This window comes from Diplotaxodon limnothrissa, linkage group LG9 (genome assembly GCF_057381915.1).
Source record: "Diplotaxodon limnothrissa isolate DT_005_m linkage group LG9, D_limnothrissa_male_GT1.1, whole genome shotgun sequence".
Lineage (NCBI taxonomy): Eukaryota > Metazoa > Chordata > Actinopteri > Cichliformes > Cichlidae > Diplotaxodon > Diplotaxodon limnothrissa.
Window position 1 is genome coordinate 4181516 of NC_140604.1, and position 26631 is coordinate 4208146.

At 42.6% G+C, this 26631-nt stretch overlaps 1 protein-coding gene across 1 annotated transcript in view; it reads left to right on the top strand.

Moving 5' to 3' along the window:
* LOC146625006 (uncharacterized) overlaps positions 1 to 26631 on the top strand; it is a 71956-nt gene that overhangs the window by 19125 nt on the left and 26200 nt on the right. The window contains exons 16-18 of the mRNA XM_085363241.1: positions 119 to 172; positions 499 to 552; positions 18456 to 18509. Of these exons, the coding sequence (XP_085219367.1) occupies positions 119 to 172; positions 499 to 552; positions 18456 to 18509 (162 nt within the window). The remainder of the gene's footprint in view (positions 1 to 118; positions 173 to 498; positions 553 to 18455; positions 18510 to 26631) is intronic.

Sequence of the window (26631 nt, forward strand, 5' to 3'; positions counted from 1 at the left end):
GTTTGAAACTCTAGAGAAACATTTTCTATGTCAACCAACAGAATTAAAATTAAAAGATGGTGAAGTTATTATTTAAAAGTGATCACATTTGAATGTTAGCAACATTCTTCATGTGCAGGGTCTCCCTGGTGAGAGAGGAGAGCCAGGACCTCCAGGAGAAGCTGGGCCGATGGTAAGCTCTAGAGGGAGTTAGCTGATGCTCATAGGATGCTAAACCTTTCAAATGTAGGGCTCTGTCTGATGTCACGAGTTTATTCCAAAACACTCGATAAGAAAGCTATGATAAGTTAAAAGCAGTTTAAACACGGCAAGCAAAAGTATTTCAAAATGTAACAAATCAAAAATATCTTGAATGTGTTTATATGATATTATTTCTTCTCCTAATTGAACAGTAGTGAAGAGACGAGTTTGCTTGTGGATGGGATTTCTTCCACCTTCTGTACCATTTCCAGGACCCTGTTGTTTCATATTGCCTCACAGAATTTTTCAACCTCCTAGGGGGAGCCTGGAGCTCCAGGCCGTGTCGGACTGGTTGGCGCGCTGGGACCAAAGGTCAGTGCAGACTGTAGTTTCTGAGACATCAAGTCCGCTTCACGTTGCAAACATTGCACTCTGTGATTGTCAACATCTCGTGCCAACACTATAGAGAATATTTCTGTTACAATTAACATGTGTGCTGCTGTTAACAGCTGCCAGTGTTTCTGTAAGCTGTCTGAACAGCTCGATTTGATTTGACCACAGTGGCATTTGTGGTCCAGCATCTGTCTGCAGCTTCATCACAAAAGTGTTGGGAAGCACCACACTCTGCATACAGGACAGTTTGTTTGGCAAAGCAGTGGTTTTGTAGAACGAACCTCCTTTAAGCTGATCTTACAAAGCTGCACGTTTGTCTTTATGGATATTCATACTGAAACTGAAGGCAATGAATGCCAGCAAGTGGCTGCCATTTACTTTATGTGACAGTTCAGACGCTGACTGATAGCAGAACTGAGCAGGACATTAAATGTTAAAAACATTTCCGACCTCTGTGTAAGCTGCCCTCGTTTAAACTTTGCAATAGTACCAGTGCATCTCAAAGACATTTAAATATTGTGAAATGTTTTTTCATAATTCATTTAACAAAGGTAACGATGACAATTACACTCTGAGTACTTTTTTGGGACTCCTTTATCACAAATGACTCTTTCAGTGTGCCGTGGCCTGGAGACAGTCAGCCTGTGTCGCTGCTGAGCGGTTACTTTATAGCCTCACTGAGCTTTGCTGTATTTGTAGCCCAGGTCTTTCTCATCTTCCTCTTGACACATTTTAACAGAAATCAGAAATTTAAATGTAAACATGTTTATTTGCTATATGTGTAATAACATTTATGATGTCATTAATTGCACATTGATAAAACTAATGTTAGTGTGGAGTTTAGCTAGCTAGCTGTAACTTGGCTATGTAGCATAAGTGATTGTAAGATTAGGTGACAGCATTACTACAGTAGTAGCAGACGGTGGGCTAGCCTTTTCATTTCATGAATGATCCTGTTCTGTCAAGGAATTAGATTTAAGAGTTGAATGTGGATAATGTACCACAGCTAAATTTGAATTAGAATTTAAGCTTGTATAGACGAGATCATAAAACAACTGAGAAGCGCAAACATATTAAACAAAAGAAGACTTTAAAGCAGCTTTATTGTCTTAGCGTAAGTTAATGCAAAGCATGCTGTGGTCTCAGACTTGAAAAAACCTAAAAGGTTTTAAAACTGCAAAGTTGGCAGAAAGACATAAAGATATTCAACTTCCTACTTACTTTTTTGTCTTCTGGAAAGCGAAATAGTTTATAAAGATCCATCTGGGTGGGATAAATATTTTATATGGGAGGCAGGGAATAAGATACTCCCTGTGCTCCCTGGTAATTTTAAACTTTACTGATAGATATGTACATTTGACAGGACAAACAAATAAAGGTAAACTCTTATATAAAAAACTAAAAAAGGACATTAGGCCCCACCTAAGACTCAGCACATTTACAAGTTTTCTTTAGCGGCCTAGAAAAGTAATCCAGCGACAGTCGTCCATAAATCCATGGGCTGCATTAGAGAGGATCTGCTAATAGCTATTTCAGCATGCTCCTAATGGGAGTAATTTGACCAAATGGAAGCTCATGCAGGGTAAAAATAAAGGGCCATAAAGAAAGAAATACCTGTAACTTAAAAAGTCCATGAATTAATTTTGTAAACAAATCTCTTTGACAGATTTTATTTCTCGCTGCTCTGATATGAGTCATAGAGTCGGGCTGCATGTTGTTATAATCTTATCCACCACCATTTCTGTCAGTTAATTAACACTAGTAGTGGGCTACAGCCACACACTACATGGGATGTTCTCCTGTGGCAAGCTGGCTGTGGCTAAATGAAAGAGCAAATGCACACATCTGCAAGCGTGTGTCCACACCCACCAGCTACAAGTGTGCACACTGCTATTTTGAGTTTTCTCTGAACTCCACGCTGACTCTCGGCCACTCTGCTCAGTAATTTGGGCCTGTTCCTGCTATCACAACAAACTACTTTCTCCAAGGATCTGGAAGTGTTCTCTACCAAGTGGAGGATGCTGGTACACATTTGGTGTCCATGTGTGGGAACATGTGGCTGCTACTGTCTCCAGAGCACTCCCTGTGGAACGTATCCGCATTTTTGGTCATCTGGTCATGAAGGCACACGTTAACTAGCTTAATTTAGCATCAGACTAGAAGCAGTCTCTGCAATCTGTCCAGCATCAAGGTGATTGTTGAACAATTACTTAATAAACAATAAACAATTACTTTGTAAGTGCACACATTTCCAGCTGTGCATCATTACCAGAGACCAGGCTGTTAGATAGGAATTAAATAAAGGAAAACAGGATGTAAATATGAATAGATAGTAGAGATGGCACGATACCACTTTTTTATGTCCGATACCGATACCGATATCATGAATTTGGATATCTGCCGATACCGATATGAATCCGATATAGTGTGTTTTTTAATCAATAAAACAGTTTTTTAATATCTTGCTGCATTTTGTATAAGTTCATAGTCAAGTTTAAATAAACAACAGCACTAAAGCTATTCTGTTATACCTGTGTGTAAAAAGTACACTGCGCCCAAAATATTTCATAGTTCAGCAACACTGATCAATCTAATAAACTTAAACCTGCTCCATCCTTCCTATTCTGGTATTTTAAAGAGTACTTAGCAGAAATATTAAGCAACCTAACTAATAGGGTTGCAAACTACCAGCAAAAAAAAATAAAAAATAGGGAACCACCCTCCACCCTCCACTTTGTGATGCTTAATCGATGTAATCAACTTTAATTTGATGCAGTGTGAAAAAAAAATGCACAGAAATAAATTATTTTTTCAAGAATAATTAAATAGATTCAACATCTTTCTTCAACAGAATTGCAGACTGCACAGATGGTACTTTCCCAAAGGAAAAAGTACTATAGCTTACTAGGGTATATTAGACTTAACAGTTACTATATACAGTAATGGACTTCTATACATTTTACATCAGATTAAAACTTTGGGTGTAAGATTCAGATAATTATTTATTAAAAGCTAGACATTTTAAATGAGAATAAGAAAGAAAAGTATGTCTTTGTGCCCCCTTGGCTAAACTTTGCTAGATCCGCCCCTGCACAGTTACCAGCCGTCAGCTACGTAGAAAAAGATCCTGGAGTAGAAAGTAATAATAAATAAATTCTAACTACAGCTGATCAAGCTTAAATGTGCTGCTGTTGTTCAGCCGCTGGTTTCCTCTTTCTGGTGCAAAGTGGGCCAAAAACAAAGAAGAGAGACGGAGTCGCGACAGAAAAGCCGATCAGCTGATCATTAAGCAGTTTCATGAAGTAGCGGCAGGAGAGAGAGAGAGAGAGAGAGAGGCACTTGCTCCATATATCAGTTGTTAAGCTTAACGTGGGAATGCTTTACAAACATTCAGAGAGGAACTTACACACTTGCTTTACTTCTCTCTGGGATCACTTCCTCGGAGATGAAATGCTGGTTTGGTAGCGAGACTACAAATACACACAGCCGCTGTATCACGTGACCACACTGCTCCGACGTGCTACGGTTATGAGACGAGTTACGCCGTGTCGCAAGTTTTGTGAGGTGCTTTTTTGATATTTAATGGATCGGATTACATTTTTTATTTCTCGCCGATATCCGATCCAGTAATTTAGGTCAGTATCGGACCGATACCGATACGTAATATCGGATCGGTCCATCTCTAATAGATAGTAATGGCCCTTTAAATCCATATGCTATTTTCTCACAACATCTACTAGGTGACATTAGGACCATTAGGAGAAGGATTATGGTGGTAGTAGTCTTGTGCTAAACGAGCAGCGTTTCAGGAATGATAACGTCTTCCCTTTCAAACAGAGTTTACTGCATGCACTTTGATCTTAGAGCTCTTCTATTAAGATTTCCATTTGTGTCTGACAAACATGTTTACATTCCATATGAAGGACAGATGGGAACATTACCCGACCCTAAAGAGATTAAGTATCAAATTCAAATTCAAATTTTATTTGTCACACACACACAACCATACACAGTATGACATGGGGGTGAAATGCTTGTAGCTGTACAATGCCCGACCATTAAATGACAGAAGAAAAGTTTTACAATATTTACAATTTACAGTTTACTACAAAATTTACAAATTAGCTTAGGAATTTACAGTAAAGAATGTGCAAATAGCAGAAGAGATTATAAAGATAAGGATTATAAATTATAGGAATTATAGGATTGTGTGGTGGTGCGTGTGGTGACGTGTGTGAGAGTCCAGTCTTATAGTGACGTGTGTGGGAGAGTCCAGTCCTACACCTGGTTCAGGCCCCGAATAGCCTGGGGGAAGAAGCTCCTCCTCATTCTCTCTGTTTTGGCCTTAAGGGAGCGGAGGCACTTCCCAGACCTCAACAGTGAGAAGAGTCCATTGTTGGGATGGGAGAGGTCCATCATAATCTTCCTAGCTTTGGACTTGCACCGCTTGGTGTAGATGGACAGCAGGTCAGGGAGCTCTGATTGAATGATGCGTTCGGCTGAGCGCACCACCCTTTGCAGATCTCGTCTGTCCTGCTTGGTGCTGTTCCCAAACCAGGTGCAGATGTTTGCCGTCAGGACGCTCTCGATGGTGCAGGAGTAGAAGTTCTTGAGCACCTTCAGTGGCAGATGGAAGTCTTTAAGTCTTCTGAGGAAGAAGAGACGCTGACGGGCTTTCTTAACCAGGGTGTTGATGTGACAGGACCATGACAGGTCCTGAGTGATGTGGACACCCAGGTATCGGAAACTGTCCACTCTCTCCACTGGCGTGCCACTGATGATGAGGGGTTTGTAATTCCTCGCCTGCTTTGTAGTGAAGTCCACGATCAGCTCCTTAGTATTGCTGATGTTTAGGAGGAGGTTATTCTCCTGGCACCAGGTCTCCAGGTTCCTAATCTCCTTCAGGTAGGCCGTCTCGATGTTGTCGGAGATCAGGCCCACAACAGCAGTGTCGTCAGCAAACTTGACAATGGAGGTTTTGTCTGATGTGGCTACACAGTCATAAGTGTACAGTGAGCAGTGTTGGTCAAGTTACTTGAAAAAAGTAATCAGTAACTAATTACCGATTACTACCCCCCAAAAGTAATCCCGTTACTTTACTGATTACTTATTTTCAAAATTAATTAATTACTTAGTTACTTAGTTACTTTTTAAAAACATGATTTACAACCTGAAGAGGTGATAAAGTGATAGATCTTTCAGCCCAATTCTACTTTTTCTACATAATCCATCATACAAAATGTAATCAAATGGAAAAGTCTCTTTTTTAAACTTGTTTTGTTAGTTTTAATCTTTTAACTTTATGCATCAAGCAAAAATTTAATTATATGCAACATTCTCTGACTGGAAGAAATTAGTTTAATATTTAAACCTATTTTCTGCACATTCCAGCACATAAAATAAAATATTTTTTGTGTTTACACTCAGTCTTTCAAATAGATGCAAGTAAAACACAGCAGAAAATAAATAAAGTCAAAGACTCAGCGGTCCTGTTGCTCTATTTTCACCTGTAAAGCAGGAGTTGGGTAGGCGGAGGTTTACCCTGGTGCAGGTGTGCCGCGGTCAGTTGAAGAATCCGCGAGTTTCTCTGTGAGTTTCCCATTACGTCGTAGCTACTCGGTGCTTGCTCAGAAGTTTAGGGGTTTTTTTCGGTGTAAGGTCAGTATTTCCACGCTTTAAACACTGCACGCTCATACTCTCTCCCGCACTCGATATATGATCCATTGTTGATCTGCACACAGCTGTTGTCACGAACGTCGCACTCGCTTACGTCACTGTCGTGAGACATTCTCGCAAAAAATCACGGTTTTAGTAACGCAGTTACGCAGCGTTCCTACAGGAAAGTAACGGTAATCTAATTACCATTTTTGCAATAGTAATCCCTTACTTTATTCGTTACCTGAAAAAAGTAATCAGATTACAGTAACGTTACTGCCCATCTCTGACAGTGAGTACAGCAGGGGGCTTAAAACACAGCCCTGAGGCACTCCAGTGCTGAGTGAGATGGAGGGGGAGACTTGTTTTCCCACCCTCACTGATTGGGGTCTGTCTGTGAGGAAGTTGAGGATCCACTGACACAGTGATGAGCTGAGTCCTAGATCCGTCAACTTAGAGGGAATTATTGTGTTGAATGCTGAACTGTAGTCCACGAACAGCATCCTAACATAATTCCCTCTGCCAGTGTCCAGGTGACTCAGGGATGTGTGGAGCAGGTGAGATATGGCATCGTCTGTGGAACGATTAGTCCGGTAAGCAAACTGAAGTGAGTCGATGGTGGCAGGAAGTGAAGAAGTGATGTGATCTCTCATCAGTCTTTCAAAACACTTCATCACAATTGAAGTCAGTGCTACTGGACGGTAGTCATTGTGGCAAGCGGGCTGTTGTTTCTTTGGAACAGGGACAATAATGGACCGTTTGAAGCACGTGGGAACCACAGTTTGGGCCAGGGAGAGGTTGAAGATCTCCGTGAACACCGGTGCTAGTTGATCAGCGCAGGCTCTAAGGACCCGGCCAGGGATTGCATCTGGTCCTGCTGCCTTCCTGGTGTTCACCCTCCTGAAGGTGTTCCTCACGGCATGCTCTGTGATGACAAATGCATTTTCTTCACTGGTGCACTCCGAGCGCGCGCAGCCGTTTGTTGTTTTAATTGCTGCGCCGTCGAAGCGAGCATAAAACGTGTTCAGCTCATCAGCCAGTGAAGTGTCGGCATTCATCATTGAAGAAGCTGGTCGTTTATAGTCCGTTATAGTCCGCAGTCCCTTCCACAGGCTCCTAGAGTCGCACTGTCGTAGCTGTGACTCTAGTTTTTCCCCGTAGCTCCGCTTTGCCTTTCGGACCGCGCTGCGCACGTTGTAGGACGCAGCCTTGTATAGGTCCATATTACCGGAGACGAGCCCTTCATTGTAGGCAGCGGTGCGTGATCTCAGAGCGTCGCGGATGTTTTTATCCACCCACGGCTTCTGGTTGGGAAACGTTCGGATGATAGTTCTTTCTGCTGTGTCGTCCGCTAGTTTCCCGATAAATCCCACAACCGCTTCCGTAAACATGTTGATGTCATCAGAGCTGCGCCGAAACATGTCCCAGTCTGCGTCATCCAGTGCGTCCTGCAGCGCGGCCACCGATTGGTCCGTCCAGCGAGCGACCTCCCTCCTGATTGGTGGTTGCTGCTTTAGCCTTTGTTTGTAAGCAGGCATGAGGAAGATGGCGGAATGGTCCGATTTTCCAAATGCCGGCAGGGGTTGAGCCTTGTAACAGTTCTTGATCGGGGTGTAGCAGTGGTCTAATGTCCTCGTGCCCCGGGTGGGGCAGTTGATGTGCTGGTGAAGGTTGTGAAATGTCCGTTTGAGATTCACTCTGTTAAAATCTCCCATAACAATGAGTGCGGCATCTCGGTGAAGTGTTTGTTGATGTGTGAGAGCCTCATGTAGCTCACATAAGGCAGTGTCCGAGTCCGCGTGAGGCGGAATGTAAACAGTGCAGGCAATGACCGCAGTGAATTCCCGAGGGAGATAGAAAGGGCGACACTTAACGATCAAAAGCTCCAGATTGGGCGAGCAAGAGCGTGTGAGTGGGGAGATGTTTGTGCTGTCGCACCATCTGTTGTTCACCATCAAACATACTCCATCACCTCTTTTCTTCCCCGACTCCATTGTCCTGTCCATGCGGTAAACCGAAAAGAACCCCGTCGACTGCACGGCGTGGTCTGGTATCGCTGGGTTCAGCCAAGTCTCGGTGAAGCAGAGGAGGTTGCAGTCCCGAATGTCTCTCTGGAACTTGATTCTGGCTCTGAGGTCATCAAGCTTGTTCTCGATGGATTGAACATTGGCTAGCAGGATACTGGGCATGGGTGCGCGGTGTGCGCGAGCCCGTAGCCTATTCCTGATGCCGGCTCTTTTACCTCGAGGCCGTCGCTTAGGGTCGCGTCTTTTGTTCTCTCTCAGGATCTCCTTTGGCCAGGTTGGGTCCGGAGTTAAACATGGTGAAATGCTCGTGTATTGCAGACCAATAGAAACCAAACTGTCTCTACTGTAGCGGATTTGTGTGTTTTGCATGATGCCCATGCAAGATTATGGCAGATATAGCAAAAAGTGACGAAAAACTGCAAAAAGTGGAGAAGTTAGGGCAGAGCATCCAGCACGGCAGCCGACCTCACCGGCGCCAAGTATAATTCTGAGATAATGTATTTCTGTATGCCTAATTTATAGTATTTATAAGTAAAGTAAATTGAGTAGAAAGTGAAGTAAAGAGAGCCGCTGAGATTAACTAAACTGGTGACTTGAGCTGCATCACCGATGCAGGAAGCCTAACAAACAAATACAGTTTCTTGCAGCAAAGTCAGGGAAGACTGATCATCATAATGATTACCAGGAAGCACAACATACCAACATACTTTGAAGGACTGATTGTTGAATGAATACATCTTTAACAACCTAAAAAAACCTGCACAAGTTTACATTTAATTTGTATTTTCTGTAATCCACAGAGGTTTATAAAAATACTTACAGGCTCACATTTGGAAATACTGTGAAAGGATATTGTTCTTCATCCCTGATACATATTCTCACTTAAATATTGGAAGAAGTGGAGTTAAATATTTTATATTGTTCTTTGACTCGGCAGGACCTGGCTCTATTCACTGCTCATCCTCATGATCAAGTCCAAAGAATTAGATGAACCTAGATGAAAGTAGCGATGGCAGCATCATGCTCTGGGGCTGTTTTGCTGCAGTGCTACGTTGCACAAAATTGATGGAATAATGCAGAAGTGGAACTCAAATCCATAGATGGTTGAAATTTGGACACAACTGAGTGTTCCACCAGGACAATAATCCCCAACACACATCCAAACTTACAGTAAGCTACTGGAATGGCCTTCCCAAATCCCTGACGTCAGCCGTCTTGGAAATATGGAATATGCTTAAAAGCCGTGTCCATGCTAGGAAGCCAATCAGTTGAAAGGAACTCTGCCAATATTACTAAGTAAAGTGGTCAAATTTTCAAGCAGAATCATGACACAAGGTTGTCGACACTATCAAAGCATCTGACGGAGCTGCAACTTGCTAAGGGACATTACACCAAATACCAAAGTACATCTTTGAGCCTGTATGTTTAACTCTGACCTGATGTGTGTTAAAAAATGCAGAATAAATAAAAGACATTAAATTCATTCTGTAAATGGTTAAAGATGCATGCTATACAACCAGCCCACCCTGGAAATAGAGCAGTTCAAGAAAAATCATTCCAAGCCAAAAATTACCACAGAAACCTCTGACCGCTGTGTATGTTTGACTTGATCTCTTTTTCCTTCCTCCTCTTACCAAACTGGAATTTAAACAGAAATGTACAGAAAATTATTTTGGGTACACAATTGAGTCTTTCTCTAATATTTGTTGAGGTCTGATGAGAACATTTATTTTGGAGCACAACCACAGGTGAGATGGACAGAGCTTCCTTTCAGGTCTGACACAACAAGTCAGCTGAGCAAAGCAGCCTTTCTCCTGCCACAGGGAGGGACTCATGACCTCAGCACACAGGGGTTCATGTTGGACAATAAACTGCGGTCCAAGATTTCTATAGAGTGTTGTGGTCTACATTTGTTCAGGTGTCATGTTGGATAGCGCTGTCGTACTTCCGCACTGGTTTCCACCTGGTCTGGCCTCCTTCCCGTTCAGGTTTCCACCTGCCTTTGCAAATAGCAACCATGTAGCTCATATAAAGGATGACTGACACCCCTGATCAGTTTTAGGTGTACGTGCTTCTACCCTCAGAAATGTTAGTTTGCTTGCTGATGATAAAATGAAAAACCAAACAGAACATTGTAATGGGGACGTCTAATGGAAAAGCATGAAGCATCATTTAAAAAGATACACAGAGAACAACTGAACAGTCGTTACTGAATAAATAGTTAGCTCTTAGTCTGTAAAAGCCCCGTTCTAACAACTTCCACGCAGTTAACAAAAAGTGATGTATAGCAGTAAAAAAGCTCTCAGTGTGGTCACTGCCTGAGGTGGTCTCCCTCATCAGCTGTAAAGAATTTATTTTCACCGATCCGTGGAAGCCCCATTGAATGTTAATGATGCCTAACGTTAGATATACTGTAGAAGGCTTTAGGCTGCTACTGTGGCCTTTAATCACACTCATAAAGCTGCTATCTTTCAGCATCACACTTTCAAAGAGTTTAGGATTTGATGTTTCACACTCAAGTGAAGTCAGATAGAAATGATCAGCTCAGTGCTGGCAGTAGGTCTCTTATTACCAGATACCGAGTGTTCTACACCCAAAATTATAACATTTCAGATGCAGCTGTGTGAGGTTTTCATGTTACGAGAGATAAAGAGATAAAGATACTGTATGCCAATCAGTGCTGCCCTGTAATTACTAACTGTATAACTATTATCTGTTGGAAAACAGGGATGGGGAGATTTCAAATGGGGCTAGGCTGTCCATATACATTTGAAAACCCATTAATAATATTAGCAGAAGCATGTTCTCGGGACCAACGAAACCACAGGATCCTTTAAATGATGTTGCTTAAATGAGCCAACAAATGACAATCGTCTACTTACACAGATCAAAAGGAAGCCGGTAGCATTTAGGTTGGGTTTATTTTTAACTCTGTTTCTTGTAATTTGGAAGCGAGTTCAGAGACCTCTTAAGTACATGCATAAGTTCGAGTTTCCCTCTCCCTCAGGCTGACAGGCCCACAAATCATCAGTTGTTACCCACAAGTAACAGATGTATAGACCATGTCGGGGAGTAACGGAATACATGTACCGCCGTTACGTATTTAAAATACAAAATATGAGTAACTGTATTCGGTTACAGTTACCATTTAAAAAGGTGGTATTTAGAATACAGTTACTTTGTTGAAATAAATGGATTACACTGCGGTACTTTCCTGTTTCATGTTGTGGCGGGTCAGGACTGTTTGGGTTTTGTTTGACAGCTACGTTCTGTTGTTCCAGGCGGCAGCGTTACGGTTGCCATGGTTACAGGGCGACGCTCTCTCTCTGCGTGTTTCCTGCATGAGAGAGCGCCTTTTTGTTGTTGTTGTTGTGCTAAGCTAACAGGCAGAATGCTACAGGTATAGCTCTAAAGAACGTAGCATCATGGGCAGTGTAGTCCGTGTTGCAGGGAGAATGGACTGCCATACACGTTATGGGTCTGTGAGCGCGAGGAGGGAGAAAAAGGAAAAGTACGAGTTGTTATCAAGCAGAAACGGGAGCTGGAAGCATGTAAATATAATAATAACCACTTCAGCCAAGAAGAGTGCCTGATGAGCCCAGTTGTAAGTAAGCTGTCAAGACTCGACTGTACACTGTGTTCGTGTTTTCCTCTGAAACAATAAGTTCCTTTCAACGCCTCTCTCTGTCTCTCGCAAGAAAAGTTGACCCACACAACAAAGTAAAGCGATTTTTCGGCTACAAGCCCGACACGAACCCACCATATTAGCCAGAGGTCCCTTTACTACGGTTTGTAGCCGCTGACCTTCAGTAATAGTGATAAATCACAGTGCATGTGTTGGGAATCTGTAACGGAATACGTTACAGAATACATTTTGGGGCATGTATTTTGTAATCTGTAATGGAATACATTTTAAAAGTAACCTTCCCAACACTGTGTATAGAGCCACTTGAGGGTCCTTGGTTGAGAATGAAAATGGTCAGCTGGGCATTTGGGGCATTACACACATAAGAAAGCTGTAACAAAATGTTAGTTAATATGAGAATATGTAAAATCAACTGCTCTTTGTCTATAACAGGAAAATCAGAAATTTCATCCAAAATACTCTTTTATCATGATATAATTTTCTACTTTAGTCAAAATTAAAAACACAGATTGAAATATTTTGTACTTAAAAAAATGATTTGTGAAGCACAGATAGATACTTCTCATTAATATTTCCTCTTTTCGTCAGTTCAGTGGGTTTGTGAGTATCTGCGCTGCTTACAATAAAATCTATATTCTTCTATTTAAGGCTATATGGCTGACTATTACACATATGAATTCTTATTGCCATGTCCTGTTTGTATTTTGCGTTGTATAATTTAACCCGTGTTATTTTTTAATGCCAGCAATTCCCAAAATGCATCACATCAAGGCGGTCATAAAGTTACTGTTTGGCAAGAGGAGGTGTGTGTGTGTGTACCTGTTTAGACGTCTTTGCGGGGACCAAAAATTGGAAGTTTACTATACTTCTGGGGACCAAAATCTCGGTCCCCACTAGTGCAAAGGCATTTTTGAGACTTAAAATGTGGTTTTAGTGTCAGGGTTACAATTAAGTTATGGTTAGGTTTAGGGTAACAGTCAGGGTTAGGCATTCATTTTTGATGGTTAGGGTAAGCGGCTAGGGCATTATGTCAATGAGATGTCCCCACTAGGATAGCAACACCTGTGTGTGTGTGTGTGTGTGCGCGCACACACATATATGTGTAAAATGTGGCTGTGAGGGACAGGAGCTTCAGTAACTACCTCAATTTTCAGAGGAAATCCACTTCAGAAGCCTAAAGAAAAGGCATCCCAACAGCATGTAGGGTACTTTTTTGTTTAGTTTTCCTAATCAAAAAAAGAGGTTACCAGGGGGCCCGAATGAAAAGCAGTGGGCTGACATGCAGTTAAAGGACTGACACTTATTTGCTATGACTAAATTTGGAATACTCTGTGATTATCCTCTCAAAGATGTATGTGTGTGTGTCCCTCCACCTACACACAGAGCAAAGCAGGCAGCAGCTCAGAGTGAAGCAAAAAATGTAACAAGAAGCAAGTTTTAGCTAAAGTATGAGAGCTACTTATCCAGCAACATCAAAGGCAGTGCTGCATGGAGTTGGCAGGAATACCTCATCCAAGCGGACAGAATGAGATAAGTGAAGCCTCGGCTGGGTTGGTGGCTTTTGGAGCATTTCTAATGACATTATCTCACAGACTGTCCAAGAAGTTTCTGCTTCAGTTTTGCTAAGTTTGCTGCACTACTTAGCACTAATAAACAAGTATCTGTGTTTGTGGGAAATAGCCGTGCAGCTTGCTAATCAGTGTTTACTTTACTACAGTCAGTTACCAAAGTCTGTAGGAAATAAACTACACTACCCCAGTGTGACTGAAAGAAGTCCTCACATGTTGCCACACAGTTAAATACCTCCTCAACGACACCGAACTGTTGCAACTCACACATTAAGCTGTTTAATGAGGTGATTAATTGTGGTAAATATGGGGCGTATGGGTGCTGTTTATTCATTTAAGGAAAATGAGATGCTTCCCTTATACAGAATATTTAGACTCCACCAACTTTGAGAATATGCAAGTGGAAATGCTTTCTGGAATAAAGTAGCCACTAATCATTCATCCCAACTCTTGGGTTTTTTCAGTTTGTAGCTACACAGCTGATGAACTGTTATCTTAGCTAACCTACTGGTATCTGGCCATACAAGTAGTTTTAGCTTTGTTATTGGTCCAGATTTGAAAATTCCTGTACTTTTAGAGATTGTCAGTACAGTTTCATATACACTCTGCTACCTTACAACTACAGTTGCCTTTTAGTGTAAGACGTATGATAGGGAAAGCCAACAAGCAATGAGCTGCACCTGGTGATGCTGCTCGTTGTTGAATTCTCTCCAGTACAACGACGGGTGGTTGAGGGTTTGGAGAAAGATCCAGATAGCTCTAAATCTGTTATTACTACTGTATGCATCAGCAGGGGAACATCTGATACAACATGAAAGGCTTCCCAAGAGCATCATGGGGGATCCCGGAGCATTCCCGGGATATGCAATCATACCAGCATTTTCTGGTTATGCTGCATGGTCTCCATTCAGTTGGATGTGCTCAGGAAATCACTAAAGGGAAGTCAGGAGGAATCCTTATCAGATAAAATTACTTCAACTGGAACCTTTTAACAGAAAGGATCAGTAGTTGACCCTCCAGGTAAACTGTTTCTAGCTGCTCCTCCCAGGCCTTCCTAGTGGATTTCAGAAGGAGTTTCAGGCCAGAATGCCTGTAATCTGGTTATGCTCCGTACTTTGAAGCAGTACCAAGGTACTGGTCAGATGCTCAAACTGCTCACGATCATTGGTTATGTTTGACATGCAGATCAGCTGGCCAATCAAGACTTAAATCTGCTTTTTCAGTCACATCTTTCCCTCATTCATTCACCAGCTCTTGTTGTTGCTTGAAGTACATCACCACTACGTTTTGGGCTTCTACCCACCCCCAGCCCTCAGTGATCCTCTCCTATAAAAAGATGTGGTCAGACACAGCGTGTTCTTACATTCTTGTGCTTGCTGCCTTTATCTCTTACAGACTTTTTCTTTCAAATCTACAAATATTATGTGTCTAAGTTCGGTTTAGCTCAGAGATATCAACTTGTCACTGGCTCTTCAGTCTTTAACAGCGGGAGGCAGGGTGAAGTGCCGGATTAGTGTGCTTACATAAAAGGACCGTGTCAGGCCAGCTTCTGTGTGTTGTCTATTTTCTCTTGTTCTAGACACCCAGAGATTTATGTCATCTTGTCATTTATTGGGCTGTGGTGGGCGTCTTGGCTGTGTAATTATGAGGTCTGCTGCTCTTATGGGTTTATGTGCGTAGTGCGGCGAGACACTTCAAAAGAAAACAGATGCAACAGAGAGCTAATTCAGTTGTTTCCTCACTGCCAACTTTCATAACCGTGCACTCAAAATATACTGTATCTTAGGGACCCGGTAACCTCTGTGTTCAGCACAGAGCTCGAACACGAGAGAAATGTTTCACACCTCAAACTGTCATACTTGAAGCCCCGCAGAGTACCCAGGTCTGAAGTTAGGCGCTGCTGAGCTGAGGTTAACAAGAAGGCCTGGCTTAATATGTCAGCGAACATTACCGCACAGGACTTTCTTTGTAACTGGAAAAGGAAAAGATATTTTAGGACCAAACAAGCAATTAGGTGCTATGTGAGAAGGTTGAATAAAGGTTGCATAAATATGATGGAATATAGCAAAACATCCTCGAAATGATTTTTAGGCGCCTGTGCAGCTCTTTGTAGAAATAAATGTAATTTATTTAATTAGATTAGATGGTCAGCTGGTTACTAAGGTAATACAACTGTCCTTTAAAGGTCTGTATAAAAAAGATAGATATTTGTTAGCTGTTTCAGCTAAGAGCTACGGTGAATGCTGTACAGTAAATTATTTCCACTGTTGTTAACATGCTGCTGTTGTCACACATCTGTTGACTCTACAAGACCTCTCAGTGTCCTTTGTGGATCAGGCTGACCGCACAAGCACTTCTGAAATGCTCTGATTCAGTCGTCTGGCTATATCACTTTGGCTCTTGTCCAAATGACTTTGGTTTTTACACCTGCCCGTTTCTTCTGAGCCGACCCCTCAGCTAATATATCCCAGACTTTGAAACGGGCCCTCGTTACAAAATGCTCAGAAGGTTTTGGCTTATCGGTATAAATATTCGAAGATGTTATAATTTATTTCCAAGAGCAAGAATCTAATCTGACAACTGAGGCTGCTCCGGGGATGCTAATGCTATTGTTAGCTTCATTTACGATTTTAGTTGGTCATCTATTATTAAGTGCGAGCGCTGCAGTTTACTGTCAGGCTCATTTTAATTGCTCACCCTTCTTTCACTGTTCGGATGATGCAGACACATTGTTTTCTTCATCTGCAGCAGACAGCTGACATCAAATCCTTTTTCTTTATAGCTAACGTATTATTGAAAAGGTCACTCATGCTTCAGTTTGCTCTTGGGTTTGTTGCAGTTTTTCCAAGCATTGCACAGTCTGGCCTTGGGGTGAATTTACTGGAACATCCACTCCTGAGAAGACTGGCAGCTGTCAAGAATGTTTGCCACGTTCTCGCTGTCGAATGATGGAAATCAAACTGTTGGGAAATGGACTTATATCCCCACGCAGACGGACGTGCAGCCACAGTAACATCTTGTCTTTCCTCTGTGGTATGCCTGAATTCTCCCCATGTTCTCATCCCAACATGCAACATACCGACGCTATGTGACAAATCGTCGATATGATCCGAGGCATGAGAGCGTATTAGAAGGGATCTATAAATGTAAGGTTAGGGTTAGGGCTGTAATAGAAAGCTGCTAAGTGAATAACGGGAAGCGCTTCAATTAAGAATCCGGAGCGTCTCGTAATGTGGAAGGGCACCTTTCGCGTTACTGTGACACGTCTCGGGCCGTGACGAATCGTCAGTATGGGGTTTTGTTTTGTATACTGCAAACAGCAAAACTTGTGCTTTTATAAAGGTGGTCCTCCTCGCTGATTTGATCTGGTTAGAGGCACCTGGCTGCTTCTTCATTTCTATAATGTACTTAGTTTTTCACACAGCGCTTCCACATTGTGGTCTAATTTTTGGCAGAGAAAAAAATGACATGGAGTAATATGTCATACTTTGTAGTTCTTCTGAGGTTGTACCTGCCAAGTGCCAGGTTACTTTTTCTTATTATGTTGTGACAAGTTTAAAGAAGGGTGCTTTGTTATTTAACATGACTGGAGGTGCATATTTTTCAAACTCACATAGTTGGTGCCAATCATTTTCTCTTTTTGTTTATCCTTTGCTGTTTAAGATTTTTTTCTATCAAGTGAAACCTAAAAAAAATCTTTAGCAAAACTTACTTTGTGAACAAAAGGTGCTGCAGATGCACAACAGGAAATCCACAGAGGAAAGAAACAAAACCACGAGCCCAGGATACAAAGAAGAAAAAGTCACACTGACAGAAACAGTGGAACAAAAGAGAACAACTACCATCGAAATACAGTTTATGTTTCTGCATACTGTCCTGTATTAGAGCACCAATCCACTGCTGGAGCCCTCCCCAACACATGCACTGGTCTCACACAGTAAACACACAGTGTGCACACTTGTATAAAAGTGTTTATTTGTAACCAATTTCAAAAGAAGAAGGCCTACAGTAAGATCTTTGTGTGTAGATGAACAAAACACATTGTGCAGGAAAAAAGAGAATATGTATGAGAAAGAGGAAACCATCAGTTTTTAATATGATGTTCACTGGATTCAAGTAACATCAAAGCACTCAAACACACTCATAACATCGAACCAAAGGCTGAAGAAAAGCTTTTAGTATATTTGGGTTTCATAATCTTTTTTTTGCTCTTTTAAAAATCTGAAAAATTCTTTTCTCATACATTTGCTCAGCAGGCAAAGCAGCGTCAAATCTTCACAAATGACTGGCCTGCAGCACCAGAATACATTTTACAGCTTGTTTCGCATGTTCATTGCCGTTGCCAGTGTATTAGAGCGGTCCACGCTGGAACCAGTTCACATACCACACAGTCAACAAACACGGTATAGAGTGGTCTCGGAGGACTTTGCTGTCTTGCAGATGGCTAAAACTTTATATGCACGTTGTGTTGTGGTTTACAAATGTGTTTGTTTGTTGCCTTATATTTTTGTTTTAACAAGAAGTGGGCTCAGTGCGAGATCTCACCACAGGACATGCTGCACAAGTGCGTCAATACAGAGCCGCTACCACGACATAACAATTCCCAGCAGTTCTCTCACACTCAAGTGGCACAGATACATATAATTTCTCTTTGTGGAGCTTACATAAAATACAAAAGCAGATACTTTTATGAAGATGCAAGCTAGACAGACATCTTTCATGACTGGTTGCTCTTCTTAAATGGGGATTCCACAGATTCTACACGTCAACGTTATTTTTCCAGGTGCTATGAAGTCCTGATGTTTAGGTGAAACAGTATATCTCCTGTGTTTGCAGGCTGGAAGCGCTGGAATACATTATTTTTGCTTAGGCTACAAGTTTGATGCATTTTTTGTCAGGACTGTAGACTTCAGGATGAGGCGGTATCCAGTTAATGTCTGGATACTTCCAAGCTGGAAGGTACTGACATGTCTGTTGTGTCCACAGGGAGAGAAGGGTGATACTGGGCCAACTGGTGCTGCTGGAGCTCAAGGTGCCCCGGTGAGTTGATAATGATTTCATGCATTAATATGTATTTGTACATAAACAGTTAACTCAGTGCTGTTGTTGATTTTAAACTGACATGTAAAGTTTTGAAGGAAAGTGCAATCAGGACATTAATACCAGAGCTGAAATTAATTACAGCCTTTTAAACGCTGCTAGTAAACACACACACACACACACACACACACACACACACACACACACACACACACACACACACACACACACACACACACACACACACACACACACACCAGGAAACAGGAGATGGTAAAAGCTGTTTTAAAGCTCTGTGCTTGAACAGGGAGCAGTCAGGTTACTCATCTATTTTACGGGGGCAGTCACTTCATTGTGGAAGTCACTTTCTCCCAATAAAAAGTCTTTTATCTATTTACCGAACAGATTTACTGCATCTCATTGATTAATGTTGAAAATAATTCCCATCGAGCAGTCCATCCTGGATACAAACTCTTGTGTAAAAGAATCAGTTAAACTCAACAGAATCGATCATTTTTTACAACAAATTGAAGGTTAGATTTGACGCAGCTTCAGAAAATACCTTGAGCTTCACTCACAAACTGAGTCAGAAAAGTGTTCCAGCATTATATATATATACATATATATATATATATATATATATATATATATATATATATATATATATATATATTAGGGGTGCAACGATACACAAAATTCACGGTTCGGTTTGATACTTTGGTGTCACGGTGCAACTACTTTTCCGAGAATACCTGCTTCTTTTGTGGTTCGGACTCCTGACATTTCTTTGGAGGTGGAGGAACATCACAGTAATTGCTTAAAGGAGCTTCTTCGACATCTTTAAGAGTTTTAAACAAATGTCTGTCCTCCTCCAGAAAATCTTATGTACGCAAACACGCGTTGCAACTTCTTATCTTGTGCGCGTTTTTTATTTTGACAGCGAATGCGCACCTGCGGACCACTTATGTGCAGCCCTGGTTATTTAGCTCGTCATATTGCAGCCACAGAAATTCTTTTGTCCATGAAACCATAAAGCTGCACTTTCTTTTTGCCTTATAGTCTGATTTGTCATAACTTTTCCGTTTTGCGGTAAGCTTTTCTTTGGCTGTCACTTCTTCACCCTGACCTGTCTTATTTGGCTCAGCAGAACTGAAATATATATCCTGCTGCTTTTACACTTGCACTCACATAAAGCTCAGCGATTCTCTGCGCGATCAACCTCTCACATGTTTAAGCTGCGGGAGATTTCACTTGTCATGTTTGCATAGTAAGCTAACGATTGATAAGACGATGTCAGAGGAATTGGTGCACAAATTATCATCACTCACAGATCAGTGCTGTCGCTCTCTATACACAGTTCGCACGATTGCAAAGTGAAAGCAAAAAAACAAGCGCAAATTCAAACGCGATTTCAATATGTCACATATAGACAGTGGCTCACCGATGCCAATGACATAATTACCCAGCTACATTTCCAAAAGAATGCAAAAGCATTGACATATATTTGCATTGCGAGCCCTGTATCTGATTGAGGAATCACTCATCTTTGGAAAAGAGAGTTTATTACAGAGAAATGTCTCTTTCCAAAATAAAAGCTATACTATACGCTTCTTCTGGGCTATATTCTCAGCAGCATATTAAACAGCTGTCTAAATGACTCGGGTAAAGTTAGTAGCATGCTTGTTGTTTTTGTCTGCTTCCACTTGTCTTTGCACTAGGATGATGTCGGCGTAAATGTGCAGTCATATTCGTTGTGTTCCCACTAGTGCTTTCAGGTTAATCTCGTTGAAATGACTTTAACGCCACAACACGCAAATCTCCGTTAACGAGCTACCGCCGATCGCTCCGTGCATGGGGCTGGACGGCGTCAACACGTTAACGAGCTAACTGCGCTAACGCACTAGCTCCCACCCATGTAATTGAGCATTGCGTGGCACATCCAACATACTGTTTTACTTTAGTCCATGACGCGCTTACCTTCAGGGTCATACGTCACATGAAAACCAAAATAGTTCCAAAGGCCAGATCTGAATGAGGGTGGGGGAGGTTCAATTTGCCATGTTGCAACGAGTTTAGCTTCTGTCTCGCTAGCTTGCCCTGCGCTCAGTGAATCTGCGTTCGACTACTCCGCCTAGGCTGCACTGTCGAGCGCAGATCCACTGAGCGCTCAAAACAGACAGCATCGTCAGAAGGAAAGTTGATAAAATAAATAAAACATTTTGTATTGTCCGATACATATGCGTACCGAACCGAAAGCACTGTATCGAACGGTTCAATATTGATACGAGTATCGTTGCACCCCTAGTAAATAGATATAGGAATATAAACAATTACGCAGAAAAAAACTGCACAAGTTATAAGCAACACTGCTTGGTTGTAATAGCAGAGTGGAGAGGGAAGGAATGAAACTTTTGACTCCACTGGAAGCGAAGTTAAACAAAGCATATCAAAAATTATGAAACAATCGGTGGGAAAATGGGTAAAGGATAAATTATTACACAGGTGGCCAGCTCCTACAAACTATTCATGTCAAAGCATAGTGAAGGAACAAAACAGACTTTACTCCTATGATGCAACCTTTAAAGCGTCACATAAAAGCAGACTGCACATTTAGGCATGTTCACTGGTGCCACTTGCCAACACTGCATCTGCAGCAGGATGACCACACAACACGGCCACAAGCATGGTCACCAAACAGACTTGCACATGCATCCCTGTAAATTCTGCAGCTGTAATACTCAACTTTTGCATTTCCAAAGACCTCTGTTAAAATGTCTATGCTTGACTGGGAATGGCTAGTGGTTTCATTGAGTAGTCTTTAACATGTTCACTTGGCAGATCAGTCAGGGACACAAATAACCTTTGGGGTTGTGTAAGGTCTGGTGTCTGGTGTAAAATAATTTTTTTTAATTCACTTCTTTTTGTAGACTGGCAGGGCCATCAAGTTTGCAGTGGACCACGTGTTTGCCTCCTCCCAGCGGGGCACTGTATCGAACGGTTCAATATCGATACGAGTATCGTTGCACCCCTAACATATATATATAACACCCAGCACGCCCCTGCGGGCGGTTTATCCTTCAAGCTCGGGTCCTCTACCAGAGGCCTGGGAGCTTGAGGGTCCTGCGCAGTATCTTAGCTGTTCCCAGGACTGCGCTCTTCTGGACAGAGATCTCCGATGTTATTCCCAGGATCTGCTGGAGCCACTCGCCTAGCTTGGGAGTCACCGCACCTAGTGCTCCGATTACCACGGGGACCACCATTACCTTCACCCTCCACATCCTCTCGAGCTCTTCTCTGAGCCCTTGGTATTTCTCCAGCTTCTCGTGTTCCTTCTTCCTGATATTGCTGTCATTCGGAACCGCTACATCAATCACTACGGCCGTCTTCTTCTGTTTGTCTACCACCACTATGTCCGGTTGGTTAGCCACCACCATTTTGTCCGTCTGTATCTGGAAGTCCCACAGGATCTTAGCTCGGTCATTCTCCACCACCCTTGGGGGCATCTCCCATTTTGACCTAGGGACTTCCAGGTTATACTTGGCACAGATGTTCCTGTACACTATGCCGGCCACTTGGTTGTGGCGTTCCATGTATGCCTTGCCTGCTAGCATCTTGCACCCTGCTGTTATGTGCTGGATTGTCTCTGGGGCATCTTTACACAGCCTGCACCTGGGGTCTTGCCTGGTGTGATAGACCCCAGCCTCTATGGATCTTGTACTCAGAGCTTGTTCTTGTGCTGCCATGATTAGTGCCTCTGTGCTGTCTTTCAGTCCAGCTTTGTCCAGCCACTGGTAGGATTTCTGGATATCAGCCACCTCCTCTATCTGCCGGTGGTACATACCGTGCAGGGGCCTGTCCTTCCATGATGGTTCCTCGTCTCCCTCCTCTTTCTTGGGTTTCTGCTGCCTGAGGTATTCACTGAGCACTCGGTCAGTTGGGGCCATCTTCCCAATGTATTCTTGGATGTTCCTTGTCTCATCCTGGACTGTGGTGCTGACACTCACCAGTCCCCGGCCCCCTTCCTTCCGCTTAGCGTACAGCCTCAGGGTGCTGGACTTGGGGTGAAACCCTCGATGCATGGTAAGGAGCTTTCTTGTCTTTATGTCAGTGGCTTCTATCTCCTCCTTTGGCCAGCCTATTACCCCAGCAGGGTACCTGATCACGGGCAGGGCGTACGTGTTGATGGCCCGGATCTTGTTCTTACCATTCAGCTGACTCCTCAGGACTTGCCTGACCCTCTGCAGGTACTTGGTGGTTGCAGCCTTTCTAGCGGCCTCTTCATGGTTCCCATTTGCCTGCGGGATCCCCAGGTACTTGTAACTGTCCTCTATGTCTGCAATGTTGCCTTCTGGTAGTTCAATCCCCTCAGTTCTGACTACCTTCCCTCTCTTTGTTACCATCCGACTACACTTCTCCAGTCCGAACGACATTCCAATGTCATTGCTGTATAGCCTGGTAGTGTGGATCAGTGAATCGATGTCTCGTTCACTCTTGGCATACAGCTTGATGTCATCCATGTACAGGAGGTGGCTGACAACTGCTCCGTTCCGTAGTCGGTATCCGTAGCCAGTCTTGTTAATGATCTCACTGAGGGGGTTCAGGCCTATGCAGAACAGCAGTGGGGACAGAGTATCTCCTTGGTAGATCCCGCACTTGATGGTGACTTGTGCTATGGGCTTGGAGTTGGCCTCTAGTGTTGTATGCCACATCCCCATTGAGTTCCTGATGAAGGCTCTTAGGGTCCCATTGATCTTGTACAATTCTAGGCATTCCAGTATCCAGCTGTGGGGCATTGAGCCATAGGCCTTCTCTTAATCAATCCAGGCAGTGCACAGGTTGGTCAGTCTGGTCTTGCAGTCTCGGCTGATTGTTCTGTCTACCAGTAGCTGGTGTTTTGCACCTCTGGTATTCTTGCCAATTCCTTTCTGTGTCCCACTCATGTATTGACCCATGTGCCTGTTCATCTTAGCCGATATGATGCCTGACAGGAGCTTCCATGTAGTACTGAGGCAGGTTATTGGTCGGTAGTTGGAGGGGACCAGTCCCTTCTTGGGGTCCTTGGGGATCAGGACCGTCCGACCTTCGGTTAGCCATTCCGGGTGTCTCTCGTTAACTAGCAGCTGGTTCATTTGTGCTGCCAGACGCTCGTGGAGTGCAGTCAGCTTCTTTAGCCAGTAGGCGTGAACCATGTCGGGCCCTGGTGCTGTCCAACTCTTCATACTGGAGACCCTTTCTTGGATATCTGCCACTGTGATGGTTACTGGACCCTGTTCAGGGAGGTCGCTGTGGTCTGCCCTCAGATCCACTAGCCACTGAGCATTGCTGTTATGGGTTGCGTACTTCTCCCATATGCTCTTCCAGTATTGCTCCGTCTCCAGCCTTGGTGGTGCTGTTCTCTTATTATTGTTCCCTTGCCACTGAGAGTACACCTTTGCTGGTTCTGTGGAGAACAGCTGGTTTATTCTCCTGCCTTCTATCTCTCTGGTGTACCTCCTCAAGTGGCTGGCCAAGGCTGTGAGTCTTTGCTTGGCAGTTTCCAAGGCCTCAGGTATGGAAAGCTTGCTGTATTTCTTATGCACCTTCTTTGTCGCACCTTTCTGCAACTCCGTTAGTTGGCTAACCTCCCTCCTATATATATATATATATATATATATATATATATATATATATATATATATATATATATATATATATATATATATTTGTTCGACATGAGAAGCAAGGTGCGAAACAACTGTCTGCTCCTTTCTGGCTCTGCTAATGGCCAAGATGTGAAAAAGAACATGAAATTAGTACTTGAGCCCAGAAAGACATCAGAACAGTGTTCACTGAGGTCAGCGATCCAAGGAGCTGTGGGTCATCTCTCACGAACAAATGAAAAATGAAAAGTCCACTTTCAGCCGCTGCTTTGGCCCCTTTTGCTAATTAGAAAAAATGCTGGTTTACAGCACGTTATTCATATTTTCACCCCAAATTCTGTTTATACATGTTTGTTTTATAACACGTCATTTAGATTTATACTTACTAAGGTGCATATTTCATGTGTGCTTGTGTTGTTTGCTGTCTGTTTCATGCAGCAGTCTCCTATGGGAGCCAGTTTTTTTGAAGCTTGAGCCATATTTCCGAATTAAAGCCGGCGTACATCGCCCTTTGAGCTTTTTTCTTTAATCGTTTTTTTTCTACTTGCTCAAATCCATGTATTAAATATAAATTCCAGCTCCACAACAGCGAAACACCAGAATGAGCCCTTTTTATTTTCATTTTAGAGCCAACAGAAACACACATACAAACAATCTTACTGCCATTTTATGGACTTTAGTGACTGTATTGCAGAGTTAGGTGTAATGGATTACCATGTAGTACTAATTTACAAATTGGGCGTGTTTGTAGCTTGAATATACTTTTATATGAGGCAGTGAGGCAGACAGAAATACACTCGGGTTTATTTATATGGGAAGTTTACAAGTTTACTTGAAAACAATCTCAGGCTGCTGTAACATCCTGTAGCTCCTCATGTTTGCACTTCTACATCCTACGTCTGTAAATGTAAATGAGTGGTAAAACTCATCACTGCCATACCCCACAACCACACACACTTCCACTTTTTAACAGGACACATATACACACAAAGTGTGAAGCTAGTTTTTCCACAGCTGCACGTGCTGATATCCAGACACCAAGTAGCATTTTGCTGATGCATTGCTTGCAAAAAAGTCTATTGCAGTGGATACCCACATTTACAAGTGAGCGCACACTGCAGGCAGTATCGCGTGCTGAACAGCTCCCCACTGCTTCCCAAAGCCAAACCCTCTCTTTCCGATCAAGCTGGTTTACACATGCAAGGCTGGTGAATGTAGGTTTTATTATTGTAAGTAGTTTTACTATGCTGTGTTGTCCCAGTAGTTATGGCCTTGTAACAGAGGTCCTGCACAGAACTGTCTCCATGTCCATGTTAAGCTGTCTGATTACCACACAGTCCTAGCTATAGACACATAAGATCTTTAGTGATGACAGCTGGGCTCAAGGTGATTTTCTTTAGTCTTCTTTGGCTGAATAAATAGGATTGTTTGTGAGTTATAGGATGCTTTCATTAAAATCTATTGGAACTTTGCTAAAAACTCTTTATTAGACATGCAAAGCTTCTCTGAGCTTCTGTGTGGTCAGAATGTGAAGCCATGTGAAGTCAAAAGCAAAGTAATTTGTCACATGCTTAAATGAATCTGGCTCCTAATAAGAAATAGTTCTGCTAACCAACCATCAGGTCAACAGTTAAAGAGTAACGTGCTTCACTCTCCTCCTCCTGATTCACCAAACTCATCCTCCCAGTTTGGTGACCTGACCGTCGGTGTTACTCAGCTCCACTACCCCAGAATCCAGCTTTAGGTCCTTTTCTAGATGCCAACGTCTGTTCTAAAATGATATTCATTCATTTTATTCATATATTTACAGAGCGATATGCAAGTACAGGCAGTACTGTTGTACCCAGTGTTTGACCTTTAATCAAAGGAAGACCTGTCAAGTACAAAAACATGAATGTCTCCATCATAAAGGTTCATCTGAAACAGAACTTGGTACAACACTGAAATCGATGCTATCCTTGAGGAAACGAGTGCGATACCATGCTGCAAGTTAGGCGTGATTCTCCAACACGTCTCTATGTGGTATCGGCTTGTTTTTCCTGTTCCAGCTGTGAGATTAGAGCTGTGGTTACTAACATATGAATCTAATCTCTGTGCACCTGCGATATATCAAAGCTGTTTGTGCTGCAGCACTTTTCTTGTCTCTCAATCGATCTGTCATTCCACCCTTTCCCTGTTTGGCCCTCTGCTCACTTCAAGGTGAAAGTATGATGGTGTTTCAGGCTCGCGGCATTGTTGAAAGATGGATGAGAATGATGAATGTTCTAATGCAGGACCCGCTTCACTCTTTGTGTTTATGTATTGGTTTTAAGGTTAGAGTACTTGTTGTCTCCCTGGCCATCTTATTGGTACCTTAACTCTTTCTCTCTTGAATGCCTGTTAAAGTTATTGTCTAATGTGGTCTTTATTGGGAAAGAGTTAAACCAGTTGCTGAAATACTAAAACACTTCCACGTAGAAAGATTAGGAAAGACGACAGGAAGC